General features: G+C 44.5%; 1 protein-coding gene across 1 annotated transcript; it reads right to left on the reverse strand.

Annotated features, from left to right (window-relative positions):
- Nucleotides 1–14,421: 14,421 nt before the first annotated feature.
- Nucleotides 14,422–19,597, reverse strand: KRT33A (keratin 33A). The gene is made up of 7 exons (XM_003996855.5): nt 19,173–19,597; nt 17,896–17,978; nt 17,190–17,346; nt 15,785–15,946; nt 15,565–15,690; nt 15,222–15,442; nt 14,422–15,010 (listed from the first exon to the last, which is right to left on the reverse strand). The coding sequence occupies exons 1-7, from the start codon at nt 19,518–19,520 to the stop codon at nt 14,893–14,895; spliced, it is 1,215 nt and encodes a 404-aa protein (XP_003996904.3). The 5' UTR covers nt 19,521–19,597; the 3' UTR covers nt 14,422–14,892.
- Between the last annotated feature and the right edge of the window lie 3,373 nt (nt 19,598–22,970).

The raw sequence follows: 22,970 nt of genomic DNA on the forward strand, positions 1-22,970 counted from the left end.
AGCTGGGGTTGAAAAAAGCATAGAATCCCTTTCTACGGAGATAAAAGAAGTAAAATGTAGTTGGGACAAAATTTAAAATGTTATAACTGAGATGCCACTGTAGCAAGGATGGATGAAACAGAGCAGTGAATCCGTGATATAGAAGACAAAATTATAAAGAATAATGAGGCAAAAAAAAGAGGGAAACTAAGGCACAATAACATGATATAAGAATTAGAGGGGCGCCTAGGTGGCTCAGTTGGTTAAGTGTCCAACTTTGGCTCAGGTCATGATCTCACCATTTGTGATTTTGAGCCCCACATCAGGCTCTGTGTTGATGGCTCAGAGCCTGGAGCCTGCTTTGGATTCTGTGTCTCCCTCTCTCTCTCTACCCCTACCCCTCTCAAGTTCTGGTCTCTCTCAGAAATAAATAAACATTAAAAAAAAGGAATTAGAGAACTCAGTGACTCATTATAAAGAACTAACATCTTAATCATAGGAGTCCAGGAGATGAATAGAGAGATAAAGGAGCAGAAGGTTTATGAGAGCAAATCATAGCAGAAAACTTTCCTAACCTGGGGAAAGACACAGACATAAAAACCCAAGAAGCACAGAGAACCCCCATTAGATTCAACAAAAAACAACTATCAACAAGGCATATAATAGCCAAATTCACAAAATACACAGACAAGGAAAGAATTATGAGAGCAGCAAGAGAAAAAAAAAGTCCTTAATTTATAAGGGAAGACAGATCAGGTTTGCTGCAGACCTGTCCACAGAAACATAGCAGGCCAGAAAGGAGTGCCAGGATATATTCAATGTGCTGAATCAAAAAAATATGCAGCCAAGAATTCTTTATCCAGCAAGGCTGTCATTCAAAATAGAAGAAGAGGTAAAAAATTTCCCAAACTAACACTAAAGGAGTTCATGACCACTAAACCAGCCCTATAAGAAATTTTAAGGGGGACTTTCTGAGGGGAGAAAAGATGAAACAAAACAAAAAAGACCAAAAGCAACAAAGACTAGAAAGGACCAAATAATACCACCAGAAACTCCAACTCTACAGGCAACACATGGCAATAAATTCATATCTTTAAGTATTCACTCTAAATGTCAATGGACTAAATGCTCCAATCAAAAGACATAGGGTAACAGAATGGATAAGAAAACAAGATCCAACTATATGCTGTTTACAAGAGACCCATTTTAGACCTAAAGACACCTTCAGATTGAAAGTAAGGGGATGGAGAACCATCTATTATGCTAATGGCTGCCAAAAGAAAGCTTATATAAGACAATCTATATTTTAAAATAAAGAATGTAACAAGAGATGAAGAAAGGCATTATATCATAATTAAAGGGTCTATCCACCAAGTAGATCAACAATTGTAAACATTTATGCCCCCAATGTGAAAAACCCAAATATACAAATCAATTAATAACAAACATAAAGAAACTCATTGATAATAATACCATAATAGTAGGGGACTTCAACACCCCACTAAACAGCAATGGACAGATCATCTAAGTAGAAAATCAACAAGGAAACAATGGCTTTGAATGACACACTGGACCAGATAGACTTAACAGATATATTCAGAACATATCATCTTAAAGCAGCAGAATGCACATTCTTCTCAAGTGCACATGGAACATTCTCCAAAATATATCACATACTAGGACACAAATAAGCCCTCAACAAGTACAAAAAGATCAAGATCATATGATGGTATGATGGTCTGTTTTTTCAGACCACAACACTATGAAACTTGAAACCAACCACAAGAAAAAATTTGGAAAGAAAATGAATACTTGGAGATTAAGAACATCCTACTAAAGAATGAATGGGTTAACCAAGAAATTAAAGAGTAATTAAAAAGTACATGGAAGTCAATGAAAATGATAACACCACAGCCCAAAACCTCTGGGATGCAGCAAGGTGGTCATAAGAAGGAAGTATATAGCAATCCAGGCCTTCCTAAAGAAGGAAGAAAGGTCTCAGATACACAACCTAACCTTACACCTTAAAGAACTGAAAAAAGAACAGCAAATAAAACCCCAAACCAGCAGAAGTTGGGGAATAATGAAGATTAGAGCAGAAATCAATGCTATCGAAACGAAACGAAACAAAACAAAACAAAACAGTAAGAGTTCAATGAAACCAGGAGCTGATTCTTTGAAAGAATTAACAAAATTGATAAACCCCTAACCAGTTTGATCAAAACAAAAAAGGTAAAGACCCAAATAAATAAAATCAAGAATGAAAGAGGAGATATCACAACCAACACTGCAGAAATACAAACAACAATAAGAGAATATTATGAGCAATTATATGCCAATAAATTGGGCAATCTGGAAGAAATGTACAAATTCCTTGAAACATATAAACTACCAAAACTGAAACAGGAAGAAGTAGAAAATTTACAAAAACCCATAACCAGTAAAGATATTGAATTAGTAATCAAAAATCTCCCCAAAAAACAAGAGTCCAGGGCCATATGGCTTTCCAGGGAAATTCCCAAACATTTAGACAAAAGTTAACACCTATTCTTTTGAAGCTGTTCCAAAGAATAGAAATGGAAGGAAAACTTCCAGACTCATTCTCTGAGGCTAGAATCACCTTGATTCCAAAACCAGACAAAGGCCCCACTAAAAAGGAGAATTACAGACCAATTTCCCTGATGAACATGGATGCAAAAATTCTCAACAAGACACTAGCAAACTGGATCCAACAATACATTAAAAGAATTATTCACCACGAGCAAGTGGGATTTATACCTGGGATGCAGTCCTGGTTCAATGTCCACAAATCAATCAACATGATACATCACATCAATAAAGGGACAAGAACCACATGATCCTCTCAATAGATGCAAAGAAAAGATTTGACAAAATACAGCATCCTTTCTTGATAAAAACACTTAAGAAATCAGGGATAAAAGAATCATACCTCAACATCATAAAAGCCATATACAAAAGATCCACCACTAATATCATCCTCAATGGAGAAAAACAGAGCTTTCCCCCTAAGGTCAAGAACACGACAGGGAAGTCTACTCTCACCACTATTATTCAACATAGTAATGGAAGCCCTAGCCTCAGCAATGGGACAATACAAAGAAATAAAGTCTTCCAAATCGGCAAGGAGGAAGTCAATTTTCACTCTTCACAGATGACATGATACCCTATATGGAAAACCCAAAAGATTCCACCAAAAAAATCGCTAGAACTGATCCATGAATTCAGTAAAGTTGCAGGGTATAAAATCAATGCACAGAAATCGGTTGCATTTCTATACACCAATAATGAAGCACCAGAAAGAGAAATCAAGGAACTGATCCCATTTAGAATTGCACCCAAAACCATAAAATACCTAAGAATAAACCTAACCAAAGAGGTGGAAAATCTATACACTGAAAACTATAGAAAGCTTATGAAATAAATTTAAGAAGACAGAAAAAAATGGAAAAATATTCCATGCTCCTGGATAGGAAGAACAAATATTGCTAAAATGTCAATACTACCCAAAGCAACCTACATATTCAATGCAATCCCTATCAAAACAACACCAGCGTTCTTCACAGAGATAGAACAAATGATCCTAAAATTTGTATGGAACCAGAAAATATCCCAAATAGCCAAATCAATCCTGAAAAAGAAAACCAAAGCTGGAGGCATCACAATTCTGGACATCAAGCTGTATTACAAAGCTGTAACCATCAAGACAGTATGGTACTGGCACAAAAACAGACACTCAGATCAATGTAACAGAATAGAGAACCCAGAAATGGACCCACAAATGTATGGCCAACTAATCTTTGACAAACCAGAAAGAATACCCAAAGGAATAAAGACAGTCTCTTCAACAAATGGTGTTGGGAAAACTGGACAGCGACCTGCTGTCCAAGAATTAACCTGAGTCACTCTCTTACACCATACACAAAAATAAACTCAAAATGGATGAAAGACCTAAGTGTAAGACAGAAAGCCATCAAAATCCTTGAGGAGAAAGCAGGCAAAAGCCTCTTTGATGTCAGCCGCAGCAACTTCTTACTCAACATGTCTTCAGAGGCAAGAGAAACAAAAGCAAAAATGAACTACTCATTGTTGAGGTCTTGTTGGGACCTCAACAAGATAAAAAGCTTCTGCACAGCAAAGGAAACAATCAGCAAAACTAAAACGCAACTGACAGAATGGGAGAAGATATTTGCAAGTGACATATCAGATAAAGGGTTAGTATCCAAAATCTATAAAAAACTTACCAAACTCAACACCCCAAAAACAAATATTCCAGCGAAGAAACGGCAAAAGACATGAATAGATGCTTCTCCAAAGAAGATATCCAGATGGCTAACAGACACATGAAAAAATGCTCAAAATCACTCATCATCAGAGAAATACAAATCAAAACCACCATGAGATACCACCTCACACCTGTCAGAATGGCTAAAATTAACAACTCAGGCAACGACAGATGTTGGCGAGGATGCGGAGAAAGAGGAATTCTTTTGCACTGCTGGTGGGAATGCAAAGTGGTATAGCCACTCTGGAAAACAGTATGGAGGTTCCTCAAAAAATTAAAAATAGAACCACCCTATGACCCAGCAATTGCACTACTAGGTATTTACCCAAAGGACACAGGTGTGCTGTTTCAAAGGGGCACATGCACCCAATGTTTATAGCAATGCTATAGACAATAGCCAAAGTAAGGAAAGAGCCCAAATGTCTATTGACGGATGAATGGATAAAGAAGATGTGGTATATATATAAACAATGGAGTATTACTCAGCAATCAGAAAGAATAAAATCTTGCCATTTGCAACAACATAGATGGAACTAGAGGGTATTATGCTAAGTGAAATTGGCCAGAGAAAGACAAATATATGATTTCAGTCATATGTGGAATTTAAGATAGAAAACAGACGAACATAAGGGAAGGGAAGCAAAAATAACATAAAAACAGGGAGGGGGACATAACATAAGAGACTCTTAAATATAGAGAACAAACTGAGGGTTGATGGAGGGGTTGTGAGTGGGGGCATGAGCTAAATGGGCAAGGGGCATTAAGGAGGACACTTATTGGAATAAACACTGGGTGTTATATGTAGGGGATGAATCCCTGGATTCTACTCCTGAAATCATTGTTGCACTATATGCTAACTAACTTGGATAAATTAAAAAAAAAAAAGAATAGAGAAACTATATTGTAAAAGCCTATGCTTCTCTACTGAGGGTGAATAGAAGTTTTTTTTTTTTCCTATTTGCTGTGTTAAAAAATCAAGTAAACGTAACATGAAAGATGACATAAAGAATTTGGGCTTTCAAGCCAGTCACATTCAGTCCCCTCTTCCTAGACACGAACACAATCATGAATTTAATAAATACACTCTACTAGCATTTTGTGCATATACAAATGTCTATACAAGTCCAAGATTTTTTTAAATATAAGCATAAACATTGACTAGTATTTTTATTCATTCATTCATTCATTCATTCGTTCATTTTTACACAGAGTGTGTGTGTGTGTGTGTGTGTGTGTGTGGGAGAGAGAGAGAGAGAGAGAGAGACCTGGGAAGAGACAGAGGGAGACAGAGAGAATCTTAAGCAGGCTCCATGCTCAGCACAGAGCCCAACACGGGTTTGATCCCACGACCCTGGAATCATGACCCGAGCCGAATCAAGAGTTGGGTGCTCAAACGACTGAGCCACCTAGGTGCCCCTTGACTAGTGTTTTTAAATCAACTAATTTAATTGGATATGAGATTAGTATGAGTTTGAAAGAACCCATTGATTCAACCAAGAGATCCACTTTTTCACCAGCTCTTCATTTATTGTCAGTCACAGCTTAATGAGAGAAAGAAAAAAAAAAAGATTCTTTAAACACACCCTGATTCTCTCAATTAAAATCTAAAACTTCTAGGATGTCTACCTTACTTTGTCACCTTTGAGCAGCTTTATGTCTAAGCAAGAGATGCCCACACCCTCTGTAGAGAGAAGAGGCACAGGGTCAAGACCAAAGCATTCAAGCCTTGGCTTGGCCACTGATTAGCCCTGTGACATGGGCTTGATGGTCACCTTTGGGGTCTCCGCTTAAGCACCTCCCAAAAGAACTGGTCAAATTCTTGGCACAAAGTCCATTGTGTGGTTGAAACACTTTAGCTCTTTACTTAATTTCTGTTTCGTGCTCAACTTAATTCAAAAGTCACACTCCATACCCCTGTTTTGTCACCATGAATTCCATGTCTAATCCTGTGAGTGTCATGGTTGTTTATATAGGGATGACACCCTGCCTTCAAAGCACATAGTGCCAGGGTTAGGAGAAAGGGAATTACTCCCTTCTCATTAGAAAATGGCAATCATGGGGCGCCTGGGTGGCGCAGTTGGTTAAGCGTCCGACTTCAGCCAGGTCACAATCTCGCGGTCCGTGAGTTCGAGCCCCGCGTCCGGCTCTGGGCTGATGGTTCGGAGCCTGGAGCCTGTTTCCGATTCTGTGTCTCCCTCTCTCTCTGCCCCTCCCCTGTTGATGCTCTGTCTCTCTCTGTCCCCAAAATAAATAAACGTTGAAAAAAACCAAAAAATGCTGCGCAGGCCAAATAAGCCACATCTATCAAGCAAATTTTCCCCATCGGCTACCATTTGAAAAAAAAAAAATGGCAATCATGTGTCTCCCTGCTTCCTGCTCTTCTCATAGTTACCCAAGGGCTTCTCCTCTCAATGAGCAAAAAGCACTTTTTGCTGTGTGGCATTGCTCAAGCAACCTCTCTGTGCTTCATTCTTTCATCTGCCCTAAATGAGTTATTAATTTCAGGCAGGCCAGTTATTATCTGTTGCACGTTGTCTCTTCCAGCACCTACACAAGCTCCTGTGAGTAGCTGTCTGTGAGTAGCTCTGAGGGGACAAAGGAGTACTGAATCGCTCACTGGAGGAATTATCAAGAGGCCCAAGAAGCATCCTGGAAACACCCGGGAGGACATAATTGATTACGTGCTTCCTACATGTCTGCCATAAAAGGCACACAAGGATCACTTAAGAAATGTGAAAATTCTTTGACATTATTTAAACTATCTGACTTGAGAGCCAATCTAGTAGGGACAGTGACCCGGATGGAGTCTGAGGACCAGGCTCCAGGCAGGCTGTGTGGTTGCCCCCAAGGCTCCCATGTGTAGTCGTAAGAGTGGTGTCAGGTGAAAGAGCACCCAGTGGTGGGATCATATAGAAGCGAAAGAGCAACGTCTATGCCATTTGCCAAACCAGCCCCCTGTGGGGTGTGTCCAGCCAGGAAGGAACCTTTCTCTAATTCACCAACAGCCCTTTCATCTTTCTGTTTGAAAACTCTGATTGCTATAATCCATGGAAATGTGAGTAGTTCACATGTCTTGCCTTCCTCCAAAAGCGCCATGTGCCACACACACACACACACACACATACACAGATGCACACACAGAGATGCACACACATGCACACACATATGCAAATAAACACAGGCATATATGCACACACGCACAGATACATATGCACATGCAAATACATGCACAGATGCACACATGCACACATACTCACATGTGTGCGCGCACACGTATGCACACACATACACGCATGCACATATGCACATACACATACACATACACACACATCTGAATTCATTTAACTGATTCTCAGGCCTCAAGCTCAGATTCCTTGGCGTCTTGCTCACATCCAGCCAGTTTGCAACAGCCTTTGCCTTGAGGGAACTTGAAACCAGCTACCTAATCTGGGTGCCAACACACATGCACGCACACACACACACATACACACACACTTCAGTGTGTCACTCTCTAAGCGTTAGCTCATCAGGGCCACCACTAACTTCATTTGTGCCACCATATGAAGCCACGTCATGTAGACACCAACATTTCCCTGCCACACTGAGCACATGTTTTAATTTCTTATATATCTGTCTTTGCCCCAGAAGTTGTACATTTTCCCTGGTCTTCCTTAAATTTCTGATGCACGCTTGTCCCTATATGTGACAAAGTGAGAAACAAAGAGAATACTACCCTGAATGCCTGCATGGACTCCAATAAGAACCTGGCCAGGCCCGGGCCCACCTGCCTGGCACCTGCTCACTTAAAGGTGTCAGCACAAGTTTTGCGATAACAAGGGACAGGCCACATCACGATCCTATCTTCTTACCATTCTAGCAATTCTTGAAACTTTTGGCACTTCTCGCCTGATTTTCCTGTTTCGATGAGGAATGTGAGCAGTTGTTAGATATCAGTGACTCTTCTTTGAAGCAAAACAAAATGGAACAAAGCATTTGACTGTCACTGTCACCCACCACCCCCAGCTTTGAATGCTGTTTCACACTCAGCTGCCAAAGTGCTCCCGGGTGTTTTCAGGATGCTTCTTGGGCCTCTTGATAATTCCTCCTGTGAGTGACTCAGCACTCCCTTGTCTCTGCAGAGCCACCCACAGAAAGCTACCTTGGAAAAGGAGCGTGTGCAGGTGCTGGAAGAGATGGGGGTTACAATGTACATCCAGGAGGAGAAAGGGGACAGAGAGGCCTTGCAGGCCCATATCCCTTCTCCCACACCCCTCTCATCGTTCCCCCCAAGGCCTCCTATCACATTCCATTCCCTGTGGGTCCTCCTGTCATGTCAGTCCCTGGGACCTGGCATTCCATGGGTCAACGAGGAAGATGAATACCTGGAATAACATAAGAGATTAATGCCCTTTCCAGAATGGAAAGTGGGTCCCGCTCTACCCCAGGGCCTTTTGGTGGAGCTCCCCAAGCTGGGAAAACAGAAGCCCAGGTTACATCTGTCAACAGCAGCAACAAAAGGACCATGTAGGACGCTAAGTGGGATGGTTCACTGGGAGCAGACAATCTCAAAATTAGACTCTGAGAACTTAAGAGTCAGTCTTCAAGGTTCAAGGTCAAGGGGTCAATGGCAATAATACTAAGGCTTATGTGTGAACGGTGCTGTGCCATTTACAAAGTGCTTCCACACGCGGAGACCATCACAACCCCCATGAGGCTGGCGGCCCAGACGTTCTCTCAAAGGAAGAGTCTAGAAGTTGGAGGAGTTGAAAATTTGTCCAAAGCCAGGACCCAAATATCCTGCCTCCAAAACAACCCATAATTCTTCTACTGTAACTGTCAGTCAGCAGGTCACACTGTCATTAGCAGGTGAGACCCATCGCCCAGCCCCGCAGAGGGTGGAGCTGTGCTAGGTGGAGGTCCCCAGGTTTTGATGCTCTTACTTCCTTGCTTTGGGAGTGCTGCTTTCTGGGAAAGCCTGGCTCTAGAACTGTTGACCTCAGCAAAGTTGGACTGGGAACCCATGGGAGGAGAAACTGATCTTAAACCTGGGAGAGTCCACCCAGAATTGACTAGAAGGTAACTCTTAGTAAGAGCCCTCACTCTTTTTCTTTCTCTGCCTCTGTTGCCGCTGAAAGGCAGTTTAAAAAGAGAGAGTTCCAGACCCATTTATTTCTTTCATATCCTAAGCAAGCAGCAGACACCCATTTTTAATAATGCGACGTTCTACATTACTTTAATTGAGACCCGTATTGTACCATGTTAATCATTTTTTTTTCAACGTTTATTTATTTTTGGGACAGAGAGAGACAGAGCATGAACGGGGAAGGGGCAGAGAGAGAGGGAGACACAGAATCGGAAACAGGCTCCAGGCTCTGAGCCATCAGCCCAGAGCCCGACGCGGGGCTCGAACTCACGGACCGCGAGATAGTGACCTGGCTGAAGTCGGACGCTTAACCGACTGAGCCACCCAGGCGCCCCCATGTTAATCATTTTTAAAGTTGATAAGGCCATTATCTACTGATTCTTCTCTGCTGAAGTCAAGTAAAGAATGGGGTCCTCTACTAGAAAGGGGCAGAGGCTCTCAGAGGAGTCTGCTCCCCGGGGACAAGCACAGTGGCATGTGGCCAGAGTCTTTCAGAGGCACTTCTGGCATTTCTCTGCACAGCAGCACTAACGCAGGGGAGAGGCTGGCCCAGAGACACCCAGGTGGGAAGGCTGAGCAAGTGTTGAGGGCCTGTCTTCTCAGCTGCCCTCAGGTATGCACACCCTGAATCAAGGTTTTTGGTATTTTCCCCTGGAACTCACTGCCACACCTAAGTACGTGGTCTCTGAGTTTGGGATAAAAGCTCTAGTCCCACTCTGGCTCTTGCCTTGCCCCATGATTTTCATAGACTGATGTTCTGATCTCTATAACAGTTCTCGTTCCTGGTATCTCTTCATTCCAACCACTGATTTACAAAAGTGGGAGGGGCACCTGGGTGTCTCGGTCAGTTAAGCATCTGACTTCGGCTCAAGTCATGGTCTCACGGCTCATGAGTTTGAGGCCTGCATTCCTCTGCCATCAGCACAGAGCCCACTTTGGGTTCTCTGTCCCCTACTCTCTCTCTCTCTGCCCGTCCCCTGCTGGCTCTTCCACACTCTCTCAAAAAAAAAAAAAACATTAAAAAAAATAGAAAAGTGGAAATCAGGGGTGCCTGGGTGGCCCAGTCAGTTGGATGTCCAACTCTTGATTTCAGCTCAGGTCATGATCTCACAATTTATGAGTTCAAGCCCCGAGTTGGGCTCTGTGCTGACTGACAGTGTGGAGCCTGCTTGGAATTCTCTGCCCCCCTCTGTCTCTGCCCCTGTTCCACTTGTGCTCTCTCTCTCTCAAAAACAAATAAATAAACATTAAAAAAAATTTTAAGTAGGAATCTTGTTGGAAAACAAGAGAATACTCTTGACCTGAGCTGGGCCTTGGTTCCCTCACTTGATTGTTGTTTGTGTTCTTTGCTAACATTGGTAAGTGGAGACATCAGTGAATGTGGGACGGAAAGACAATGCCAACTGCATACAAATAAAAATGGATGGAATTGGAGCTCCAGGGCTCACTGAAATACAGCATAGACCAGCCACAATCCTCCACCATCTGAAGCACACTGCCATTTCGGGCGACTGAGCAGGGAAGGCACACTCCAGGGTAGACAGAGCTCCTGCCCACCTCACAGGACAATAGAGTAGTCCCAGGATTCCGGAGTGTGGAGGAGGGGACAGAAAGTGGAAGGTGAATCCCAGGCACTCCCCGCCCATCCAGCCTAGCAGATCTGGCCACTTCTCATGGCCACTGGATCCTCTACCCTCTCCTGTGCTCTCGTATTTTCTACCCACATATTGTGTGTGTGTCTAAATATATAATAGGTTAGGGGCGCCTGGGTAGCTCAGTTGGTTAAGCATCCAACTCTTGGTTTCAGCTCAGGTCATGATCTCATGACTTGTAAGTTGGAGCCTTCCATCAGGCTCCACACTGATAGTGTGGAGCCTGCTTGGGATTCTCTCTCTCTCCCTCTCTCTCTGCCCCTCAGACTCATGCACACGTGCTATCTCTCTCTCTCTCTCTCTCTCTCTCTCTCTCTCTCTCAAAATAAATAAACTTTTTTAAAGCAATTCTAAATAAATAAATATATGTAGAATAGATTAATATATTATTAGTTATGTATTTATATTAACTATATTATATGTAATGTACATTAATATGTAATGATATAATATATAATGTATATATACATATATGCATACAGTTTATATATGTGGGTACATATACAGTGTGTATGCATGTATCTGGTATGTGCACATATGTATATAAGATAGATTTATAATACCTTAGTGCAATTTTCTCTTCAATTTTACCCCAGCTATTAGCTGGACTTCCCTTTTCTTCTCAGAGATATAGGCTTGGACCACCCCCAACACTTCCATGGCTTTTGGAAGTCTGAAGACCTCCCAAGAGTTTTTCTAATACTTAGGCACACTTTAAAAAAAAAATCTCCTTTGGAATCATAACATACAAACAAAAACCACAAGTCTCTTCAGCATCCAACATGATGAATCTTCACCTGCTACTTTCTATGCACTGTGCAGTTTCTGCCTGGGACCCAAAAGCCTTCCTCGAGCACTACCTGAGATCACCTCTTCCTGTCTGCACCCCAAGGGCAGCCACTCTGTGACTCACAATAGCCCAGATTACTTCTACTAGGCACAGGCCCGTGTGCTTCTGTGTACTCACTCCACCCATCCTCAAGATCATCCTGTGAAAACACACTATTATCGCTGCCCCCTTAAAGATGAGGAAACTGGGGAGCTTCGTGTTGATGTTATTTGCAAGGTCAAACTGCTATTAAAGAGCAGAGCAGGGATCCAACCCACAAACTCTAGTTTCAGAGTCACTTTCTTCAACTTAATACTGTGGCTATTGGATCAACAGTTCAAACCAATGGAGTCAGATGTACCAGAGAATAACCACTTGCCTCTACATAGCACTTTGCAGATGGTTTTGCACTTACTTTGAGTTCACATTTTCTAAATTGCATCTGGGAGTGCTGGGAGGAGGCATGAAGCTTGGAGAAGGGGAGGGACTTGCCCAAGGGCCAGAGTTGGTAAAGAGCAGAGTCAGATTTGAGTACAGTATGGACTAGGAACCATTACTGATTTCTCCTTGTCACAAAGGACAGGAAGATCCTGGGGCCAGGAGAGTCATGGGAGCTACAGTGAGTGGTGCCAAGCTCAAGTGAAGTCTCAGCTTTTCCATGCCTTTCAGGCCCTTTGGGGAAGCCTGAGGTCTTGACTGCAGTCTTACTGAGGGGCAGAACAACTGCCTGGGACCCGCAGCCCCCGTAGGGAAAGGAGACAATTAGGGGGAAGAATGAAGCCCAGAGGCTCTCTGTGAATCTGGGACTCCAGTGGGGTGACTTATAGGCACTTGCTGTGTCCTGACAGCCCAGAACAACCTTGGGAGAGGGGGCCATGGTGCTTCAGACCCACGATTTCACACAAGGTGGATATCTTAGGTGAACTGATATGTCAAGAAAGGTATACGTGTGTAAATGTCAGGCTGTTCTCTCACTTCAAAAAGGAAGAGTCTTTTTGATGGAAACAAAATGGTCTTAGTTTCAACTCCTTAGTCACACATGAGGCATCCCAAAGAGTTTCCACCTACAACTTTAGGTGGGGTTGAAGTGACATCTCTGTCTGTACAGAGCACAGGGGGTCTGGGAGGTTCAGGGCTCACTACTTGGTGGGTTTCACAATATTTCATCTTACACTCCTACCAAAAAAATGCTGAGCACACACCTATAATGTGTTTACTTATCCTTATATATTATTTTTATGGATTTTATCATATGTAAATATGCCACAAAATATTATGTGTGTTACAAAACTTACACTGTATGCTACTAATGAAAATTTTTTTCAAGTTTATTTTATTTTGGGGGGAATGAGGGACAGAGAGAGGAAGAGAGACAATCCCAAGCAGGCTCCGCACTGTCAGCACAGAGCCCAATGTGGGGCTCAATCTCATGAACCGTGAAATTATGACCTGAGCTGAAATCAAGAGTTGGATTGAGCCACCCAGGCCCCCCTTAACAAAAACTTTTAAAGGAATATGTAATCTGTGATAAAACTTTTGCAATTATATTTGTTGTGATTATTAAATGGGTATAACATTTGCCCTCCCCCAAAATACCATGATTTAATAATATGAAAAATAATATTAACATTAATAATACTTTGGTGGGGCACCTGGGTGGCTCAGTCGGTTGGGTGTCTGACTTTGGCTCACGTCATGATCTCACTGTTTGTGAGTTTGAGCCCCATGTCGGGCTCTGTGCTGATAGTTCAGAGCCTGGAGCCTGCTTTGGACTCTGGGTCTCCCTCTCTATCTGCCCTTGCCCACTTATGCTCTCTCTCTCAAAAATAAATAAACATTAATAATAATAACAATACTTTGGTGAGGAATGTAATTAAATAAGTCTTTTTTTTTTCAAGTAGGCTTCATGCCCAGTCATGGAGCCCCAAATGGGCTTAACCAACTGAGCCACCAAGTGCCGCTGAAAATAAGTCTTTTTATAACATTGTGGTTTGATAATCTATAATAAGCTGACTTGATATTCCGAACCTAAGTACAATGTATTTCTGCATTTTTTAATAGTTATTATAAAATCTATAGGTACAAAAATCACCATAACTTGATTTGGATGGCTATAAAGAAAACCTCTCTAATACACAAAGATAGAAATCGAGAAGATAATTGTTGGCTGATTATATTTTCTCCAGTCTTTTTCTAGGGTCAGTATTTTCATGTTGCCAAGAGGTATGGGCTTCCTCTCGAGATTCACTTCCTCCTGATGATGTACCATTTCTGTGGAATTCCCTCTGAAGAGCTAGACAGAAAATGTTTGTAGATACCGTCATGTGGATTCACCAGTTTTTCCCCTATCACCTTCTGCCCATACCCGAAATTCACATCAATAGGTGGGTGATGTCTGGAGACTTTTCCTTTGAAGGAAGTCACATGACCCCTTCATCTGATGAGAGAACACCAGTCACTTTTTATTGATACAAGACACCCAACTGGTGAATGAATGAACAAAAAAGGACAATTATTAGGTTTGTGCCAGAATAAGAGTTTATTAGGAAGTTAGTAAGGGACCCGTACTGTAGTATCTCCAAAGACCAAAAGAGTGACAAGGAAGATTTTTTTCCCAATTAGGTTCAGTTTTGTAGCCTGCCCGTCAGCTCCATCATTCTTTCATGTAATTATTTTGAAATCACATTTAGGTAAGTATTTGTTCAAGCATAACTTGTTACACGAGTGCGTCATCGTGATAATAGGTATTGCACGATTCTGTTGTAGATTTCTCTATGTGCTCAGAAGACGGACCGAACTGGTACAGACTTGGCCGTCTAAAGGATCAAGCCAGGCAAACCAGTAGAAGGTAGAGTTGACACTTAGAAGCTGGTGCTGGTAGAAATTTTTCCTTTGTCCAAATCGTGGTCACCATAGGAGATGCTTGCATGAAGTAGAGTTGACATGTGACCTTGAAACCCTTCTCCTCCTGCTGGCACCGGGGCTTCTAACGCACAAAGGTGTTGCAAGGCCCGCACCGAGCACGTTGGACACAAGGATTGGTGACGCAAGGCCCAGTGGGTTTGTCACATGCATTGGTTGTGGCACATGGGTTGCAGGGGAGCCTGGAGAGAGAAGATCATGGGGGCAAATTAGAGGGAAATGACCTGAAGACATAGGAAGATACTAAATGCACTCTGTGTAAGAATATAGCACTGCCTCACACTGCCTCCAACCAAAAGCTTGAAATTATAAATTTGTCTCCATCAGGATGATTTCTCATCCCCACGCAACCTCATGCACCCCCAAGGGAAATAGTACTAGCTTCCCACTCACTTGCAATCCTCGCTCTCCAGCAGGCCCCGGTACGTGTTGATCTCGCACTCCAGCCGGGCCTTGACGTCCAGCAGCACCTGGTACTCCTGGTTCTGCCGCTCCAGGTCACAGCGGATCTCGGCCAGCTGGGACTCCACGTTGGTGATCATGCACTGCACCTGGCCCAGCTGGGAGCTGTAGCGCGCCTCGGTCTCCGTCAGCGTGTTCTCCAGGGAGTCCCTCTGTGTGGGGAACATACGGAATGTCACAGAGCCGCTTCTCGGGGCATCGCCATGGGACTCCAGAGAAGCCACGGGCTTCACCAGGTGAGGAGAGGGTGGGCAGCACCCTGAGCGACACCCACCAGGTTGTGCTGGGCCTGCAGCTCGATCTCCAGGGCGTTGACCGTGCGTCTCAGCTCGATGATCTCTGCCTGGCAGGACTGCAGCTGCTCCGCACTGGACACCACTTGCTTGTTCAGCTCCTCGGTCTGAAACAGCACAGGGGACGAGACAGGGTGAGACCCTGCCTCAAGGGCTGCAAGGTGCCGAGGGGCCCGGGCGGCCGCGTGCTGAGATGCCCACCTGGGTGGTGAACCATTCCTCCACGTCCCTGCGGTTGGTCTCCACCAGGGCCTCATATTGGCTCCTGGTCTCGTTGAGCACGCGGTTCAGGTCCACGGTGGGGGCCGCGTCCACCTCCACGTTGAGGCGGTCTCCGATCTGGCAGCGCAGGGTGTTGACTTCCTAAAAGAGGAAGGGGAAGATGGAAAGAATCACAAAGGGTTCTGGTGCTCCCTTCTAAGAGAGCAGGTCAGCTTGTGATCATTCTTCAGCTTTCAGCAGCTCTGTGCCACCAGATCCTCTCACAACTGGGTTCTGTAATCAGTACTTAATCCGTGTATTCCACTTGGCAAAGTATTTCACCCCTAGGACCACTTTCCACCCCCATATTCGGACTATGCCTCCTCATTTAGAGCAGCGATTCAGCCTCCGAGCTGAGATATGAGAGACCACCATGTACACTGTGGACCCCAAGCACCCAGTTCAGTGTTTTTGCTCATACACCACACAGCCTCTTAGGTTTGATTCTTAACCATGGCTAATAAAAAGGATAGAGTCCTACTAAAGAGGAAATAAAGAGTGCTTACTTCAAAATCTCCCATCTGGGATGGAATAGACCTAACTGGTGGTTTGGTGATTCTATCAAGCTAGATTCTGCTGAAGGAGATAAGTATCCATTCATTTCCCTGCTATCTCTTCATAAAGCCAATATAACTTGGTACTTGGGCTTAGGTGGTTATCAAGCTTGAGTTGAGGGCCATCTCTACCACTTACTATATGGCTTCTAGAAGCTTCTAGGAGTCTCAAGCTCTCCATCTACAAAACGAGAACTACCTCTGGAGTTCTAAAACACTTAGCACAATGTTTGGCACACAATAAGCTCTTGATTACTATTAACCATCGCTATTTACATTGTTCTGGTATTTAAGGTTTGCACGAAATGTCTGTCTCCTTGATCACACAACTGACCAAGAAGTGACAGTAAGCATTTTGCTCAGCATTTTCTCCAGACAGCACTGACTAGCAGAGAAAGCTCTGGAGGAGAAGGAGGAGAGGTGGTTTTGTTTCCAGCTGAGCCCTCTCTGCTGGGTGGCCATCCTGGCCTCTGCAGGTGCTTAATGGGGAACTGGGATACAAGATCTCTGCATCCCCGCAGAGCGGAGGAGGCTGGGAGCGGAGGAAGCTGTGGGCACTGCCTGGTTGTTGGTCTTTCCTCATTACTGGGCTTGCCAACTTCCTTCACTCTCACCCCCGCCTCTGGCAGAAACATCCTACTCTCATATCACAGGTTTTCAATTGCTCATTCTCTACAAATCCTTTTGTTTGGAAGACAGATTCCTCAGCACGTAGAGCCTCTCCCACACCCCACAGCAGTTGGAAACAGGCTTTGGCGAGTTTCAGCCTGTTGCTCTTTGGGGAACCTCACCTGCTCGTGGTTCTGCTTGAGGGTCAGCAGCTCCTCCTTCAGGGACTCCACCTGGGCCTCCAGGTCAGACTTGCACAGGGTCAGCTCGTCCAGGATCCTGCGCAGGCCGTTGATGTCCGACTCCACCAGCTGCCGCAAGCCCAGCTCCGTCTCGTACCTGTGGTACAGGGGCATCAGGGACCCGCCAGACGGGAATAGGCCTGGCCCTGACTCTGGTTTCGTTCAGTCTGTCAGACAACTGGAAGTTTGGGGCTTATGGTTTCTACAGGCTTGTCTCTCATTCAGGTTTTTAACACTGAGCAGTAGCTCCTAGAGGAAAATGCTCTGGGAATCGGTTTTTGGTTTTGTTTTTTGTTTTTTGGGTTTTTTTTGGATAAATAAAGAGCCAGTAGACTTAGGCAATAAAAGTTGATACACTGTGAAATTTCCGAAATTAATTCACCTCTCACATTCTCCTGATTGCATTCTGTGCAGAGCAGAGCAATGGCGGGAGACGGAGGGATGCCTAACTTCTCTCCTAGATTGGAGGGATGTCACCTTACAGAGAAGCTGGAGGAAGGGTCTGCATCTAGAGATGAGAGCTCTGAGCTCTGCTGAGCAGTGGCTCTGTGGATCCTGGGGGAAACGTCTAGGGGAAAGCTTTGTCAGTGTTGAGGACCGGCTAAGGGGCAAGAGGAGAGAGGGGACACCCCACTCGTCCACTCACTTGGTCCTGAAGTCATCTGAGGCCAGCTTGGCATTGTCAATCTGCACCACCAGCCTGGCGTTCTCTGCCTTGCTGCACAAGATCTAGAAGACCCAAAACAATCTAGGATAAGCTTGGTTATTTCTAACCAACACCAATTCCTGCTGATGCACTCACATGGAAGGGACAGAATGAGAAATCACACTGCATCATATATAAGATTATTAAATGCTGTCCACGCACGATAGGTGCTCAGTAAATACTTGACAAATCAAATTTGAAAAAAGAATCCTGAAATATGCGAGAAAAGTATCGGCAGCTAAGTAATCTTTTTCTTTCCTGGTAAGCAATACTGAGAGGCTGATAATAATAATAACTAACATTTTTTTGAGCTACATATAGAGAGAGAGATAGCACGAGTCGGGGAGGGACAGAGAGAGGGGGACAGAGGATCTGAAGCAGGCTCGGTGCTGACAGCAGAGAGCCCTGTGTGAGGCTTGAACTCACAAGCCATGAGATCATGACCTGAGCCAAAGTCGGACGCTCGACTGACTGAGCCACCTAGGTGCCCTTAACATTTACTTTCAAAAACCCATCATAAATCTGGCATTGTTCTAGGAACCGAAGATACAAAACTGAGTCAACACTGGATCCACCCTCAAGAAACGTCCAGTCGGCTGGGGAAAATGAATGCGTAACTGGCCACTGGAGGCACTGGGTCAGGGAAGCGGCCGTGCCCTCCCAGCCATCCTGGCTGGCTTTGCACGATTTCCTCCTAGGAGGTTTCTACCCTTTCTGATTTTAGCTAACCATTTTATGCCCTCACTGAACACGGAACACCAGGAGAAGTCCAGAAGCATCCAGGTCAGGAAAATAATTCGGGTAATTAAGTACCCAGAGGAGGACAGCAGCAAGAAGTCAGAGTAGTCAAGAGTCCAGATGAGGGAGAGAGAAAATGGTCCAATTCTTACAAAAGGTTCTGCTTCCTCAGCTTCCTTCTTGGGTTCGGTGCTTTTCTTTTGCCTCAGGGTAATAAATCTGGAGCTTGGCAAATGCACAGAAGCATTTGGAGGCGGCTTTAATTACAGCTTATTTATGCAAAGTGCTGCTACCTTCACATAGACTTGCACTATGCAAATATTGAGGCCTAACAGTCCTGAGCCTCGTATAAAATGGGCCCTCAAGAAAACAAAATGGAAAAGCCGGACATAACTGAGAACCTGTATTGTTTCTTAATCAGACCGCAGATTCCCTCCCTACCATTCCGGCTGGAGGCCATGTGGTGCCCACCCCCTCACCTTCTGCTGGAGCTCCTCGATGGTCCGGAAGTAGGACTGGTAGCTGGGGCACACGAAGGGCACCTGCTGCTGGCACCACTCCCGGATCCTGGTCTCCAGCTCCGCGTTCTCCCGCTCCAGCTGGCGCACCTTCTCCAGGTAGCTGGCCAGGCGGTCGTTCAGGAACTGCATGGTCTCCTTCTCGCTGCCATTGAAGGAGCCCTCGCAGAACCAGCCGCAGTTGCCCACGTTGGCGGGGATGTTGCAGGCCCCGGGCAGGGTGCAGGTGTGGCAGCTGGGGGGCACGCAGGGCCGGGAGCAGCAGGTGGAGCGGCAGCTCAGGTTGGGAAGGCAGCAGTTGTAAGGCATGGTGCAGGAAGGAGGGAGCGAGACGCCCGGCTGAACGCGGAGTTCAAGTTCTCCAAGCCACAGAGCTATGGGTCTCCTGCCCCTGGGGAGCATTTATACCCCTTCCACAGAGGGTGTGGACATGGAAGGCCTCCCTTTTTTTCTTACTCATTTGGTGATTGTCAAAAGCCCTTCCCCCCTGGTTTGTTATGTTTCCTCAGAAGAGTCCCTCACCTCGTAAAAGACTTTACTTGGGCTTCTCGCTAAGTCAGGACTCCTCTGCCATGCTGTGCATCAATGAAGTATGAGCTTCATAGAGTGGCTTCAAAGAGCTGGGCTCATGAATGCCCTGGGCTTCATTAGTGGGGTGGGGCAGGTCCGGGGACACTATTGCGCTTTGCCTCCTGGCTTGATGGCCCGGACTCCTTGGCGAGCCCCCAGCTCTTCTTGCTAAGATGCGAAAGCACAGTTCTTGCCCGTGTATCTTTTGCCAGGTCAAATTTCCAGATGCCAAATGCCAAATTCATGGTTCTCAGAGAGAGGAATAGATCCCTTCTGGAATACTTAAAATAGCCTGGCTCCCAGTGGCTCTGTTTCTTGATATGGCAGAAATTTCCAGGATAATATAAATCAACCAAATAACAGATAGTCACCAGGATAACAGTATGTCCGGGGCACTGTAAGGAACGGAAGGTTGACCCAGAGCTGCCAGAAGGAGCTCACACTTGTTGAGCACCTGTACGGGCTCACCTTGGTGCTAAGCCCTTTTCACAAACATGATCTCATTCATGCCTCACCATGACCCTACAAGGTACATGATATTATTCCCATTTTACAGGTGGGTAAATGGAGGCATAGAGGGTAGGAGGTAATGTGTTGTGAAGCCAGGATTCCAACACAGAGAACAGTGATCTCTGTTCATCACCCCATGCTGCTTAAATACAAATGAACTATCTCCTTCCCTAACTTTTTCAGACAGATAATTTCTTCCTCCTCTGTGCGGTCTCATCTCACTTTAAGCATGGCAGTGCACAACTTCTGTGCTCATCTATCTCTGTATCTGAGTTCCCTGAAGGCAGCAGCAGAGTCTAATTCTCTGAATCCTCAGCTTTAAGTGCATGGTACTCAGCAGACACTCAATGGATGTGCGTTGAGTGGATGAGGAATGAATGTGGAATCATAATCTAAGGCAGGAGATGGTAAGTGATAAGTGAGAGATTGAGGAAATGGGCAAGAGGGCACTGCCAGGATGGGAAGTTCACAGGAGCATATATGTGCCGGGGCGCAAGGCTTCTGAGACGCAGAGGAGAAATATGGGCCCTGCAGGTGGAAGAATGGCGTGCACACACGGCGGGCAGGTGTGACACACACAGTCAATGAGACTAGTGGCTGGGAGGGAAGAGGTGTGTAGGGAGGTTGTAGAAAATAAAGCTGTATGGGGAGGTCGAGGCCATATGGTAGAAGTTCTCTATGGCAAAGCTAAAGAGCTTAGACTGTCCTGGAGGGAGATGTTTTAGGAAATATTTAGCAAACATTTATCTTTTTTTAGCAAAATGAAGGTAAGGCTGGAGGCAGAGGGGCCAGCAAGGAGGCGACCGCAGTAATCCAGGCCAGCGGTGAGGTGGGGCTTCATTTAGGTGTCTGCAGAGGAAGCATAAAAGAAGAAATGGTGTTAAGAATCATTCTCAAAGAAGACATTTTTTTTTAACCAGCAATCATTTAGAAAGGTGAGATGTGGGAGAGGATAAAGAATGAACGCAGAATTTGGCAAGCGAAATATTTGAGAGGAACACAGACTGTTTTGCTCATCAAGGATGAGCTAGCCCGCTTCCTTTAGCAGACGTTTAACTGAGCCCTTCATGTGCCAGGAACCGAGCAGGCACGGTGAGCGAGAGAGCCAAGCCTACAATCTGGTGGAGGATGCACACCAGCTGGGTGCAGGATACATCTGTGACAGGGCAAGCCCCAGCGGCTCTAGGAACGAGCAAGAGGACCTTACCAGACTGAGTGGGGGGTCTAGTAAGGCTTTTTGGTGCAAGTGCACATTGTATTCAGGCATGCTTCCCATTTTTCACACATATATAGGAAATATATATACACATATATATACACATATATATATATACACATATATAGGAAATATATATACACATATATATACACATATATATATATACACACATATATAGGAAATATATATACACATATATATATATATACATATATATACACATATATATACACATATATAGGAAATGATTTTTCACACATATATAGGAAATGATCACACTTTGTGGCTCACTGGGGCAGTGACTGGGCTGCCTTGGCCAGCCACTCCAAGGATTCAGAGCATGAGTACCATGGACCCCCCAATCCATTCACCTCAGTAAGGTTAGGAGGTTCTGCAACAGAGGAACCAAGAGAAGCTCAGTAAGCACCATGTAAGTCAGGGAGTGATAGATGAGGGTGGAGGAGAAGTAAACTCTGTCCATCATCTCATGTTGTTTAGATATAAATGACCTAGCTCTTTCCCTAACTTCTGACAGATTATTTCTTCCTCCTCTGTGAGTTCTCGTCTCACCTTGAGCACATGGCATTGTCATGACCTACATTCTTCTCTCTCTCTCTCTCTCTCCTTGAGTTCCCTGAAGGCATGGAAAGACTTTCATATGAAAGACCTTGTATACCTCCTTGAGGAGCTTAGGCTTCCTCAGGAGGTCAATAGGAAGCCATTGAAGGTTCTAAGGAGAGCAGTGATATAGTTTCATTCTTGATCAGCTATACTGGAAGGAATGGTGGAATCTATACAGGAAAATGTTCATCAGGTCCTTGGAGTAACAAAGCTAGAATTCATGAGCCTAGTGAAGATGTGAAAGCTGGAGAAATGAACCAAGAGAGAATGTATGAAGAGAAGAGCAACAAGGGCTTGAGGACCAAACTTTGGGGATTCCCCAACCTAAGAGCAGGAGAAGGAAAAAGAGTCATAAAGAAATGGAGAAATGGTTGGAGAAAATGAAGAGAGCCAGTTCATGGCATCAGAGAAGGTTAGGGAGGAGAGCTTCAAAGTGGAGGTGAAGGTCAAAAGTGTCAAGTGTGGCAAAGGGACCCTATAAGATCAGAATCATGGAAAGGGTCTTGGATACATTGGCCAACAAGTTGCCAGGACCTTTTCATGGTCACATGAGTGTGTTTACTGTAAACAGTACCTGTGTTCTTGAAGTACCTCCACACTGAACTTTAGGCAATCAAGATTTTAAATAACCCAGAGGTGAGATGTCCATTGTTTAAAGAAGTCCTGCCACAGTCCGTTTGTACACCTGATTATAAAGATTGTGAGCTTTGGTCTTACCAATACAAACTTTCTACAATAATTAGAGTGTGCTTTAAGTAGTTTAAAGGTGTCAAGCTTGTTTGGATTTGATGATTCATAATAGTTGATGATTTAGGAACATCTACCCAAGAAGCACAAGC

The sequence above is a fragment of the Felis catus genome, chromosome E1, assembly GCF_018350175.1.
Source record: "Felis catus isolate Fca126 chromosome E1, F.catus_Fca126_mat1.0, whole genome shotgun sequence".
In the NCBI taxonomy this organism is placed as follows: domain Eukaryota; kingdom Metazoa; phylum Chordata; class Mammalia; order Carnivora; family Felidae; genus Felis; species Felis catus.

Coding starts and splice junctions, on each gene's coding strand:
- KRT33A (XM_003996855.5), bottom strand. CDS start 19,520: ATGCCTTACAACTGCTGCCTTCCCAACCTGAGCTGCCGCTCCACCTGC. Junction 17,979..19,172: donor TCGAGGAGCTCCAGCAGAAG/GTGAGGGGGTGG, acceptor TGGGTCTTCTAG/ATCTTGTGCAGCAAGGCAGA. Junction 15,691..15,784: donor AGGAATGGTTCACCACCCAG/GTGGGCATCTCA, acceptor GTGCTGTTTCAG/ACCGAGGAGCTGAACAAGCA.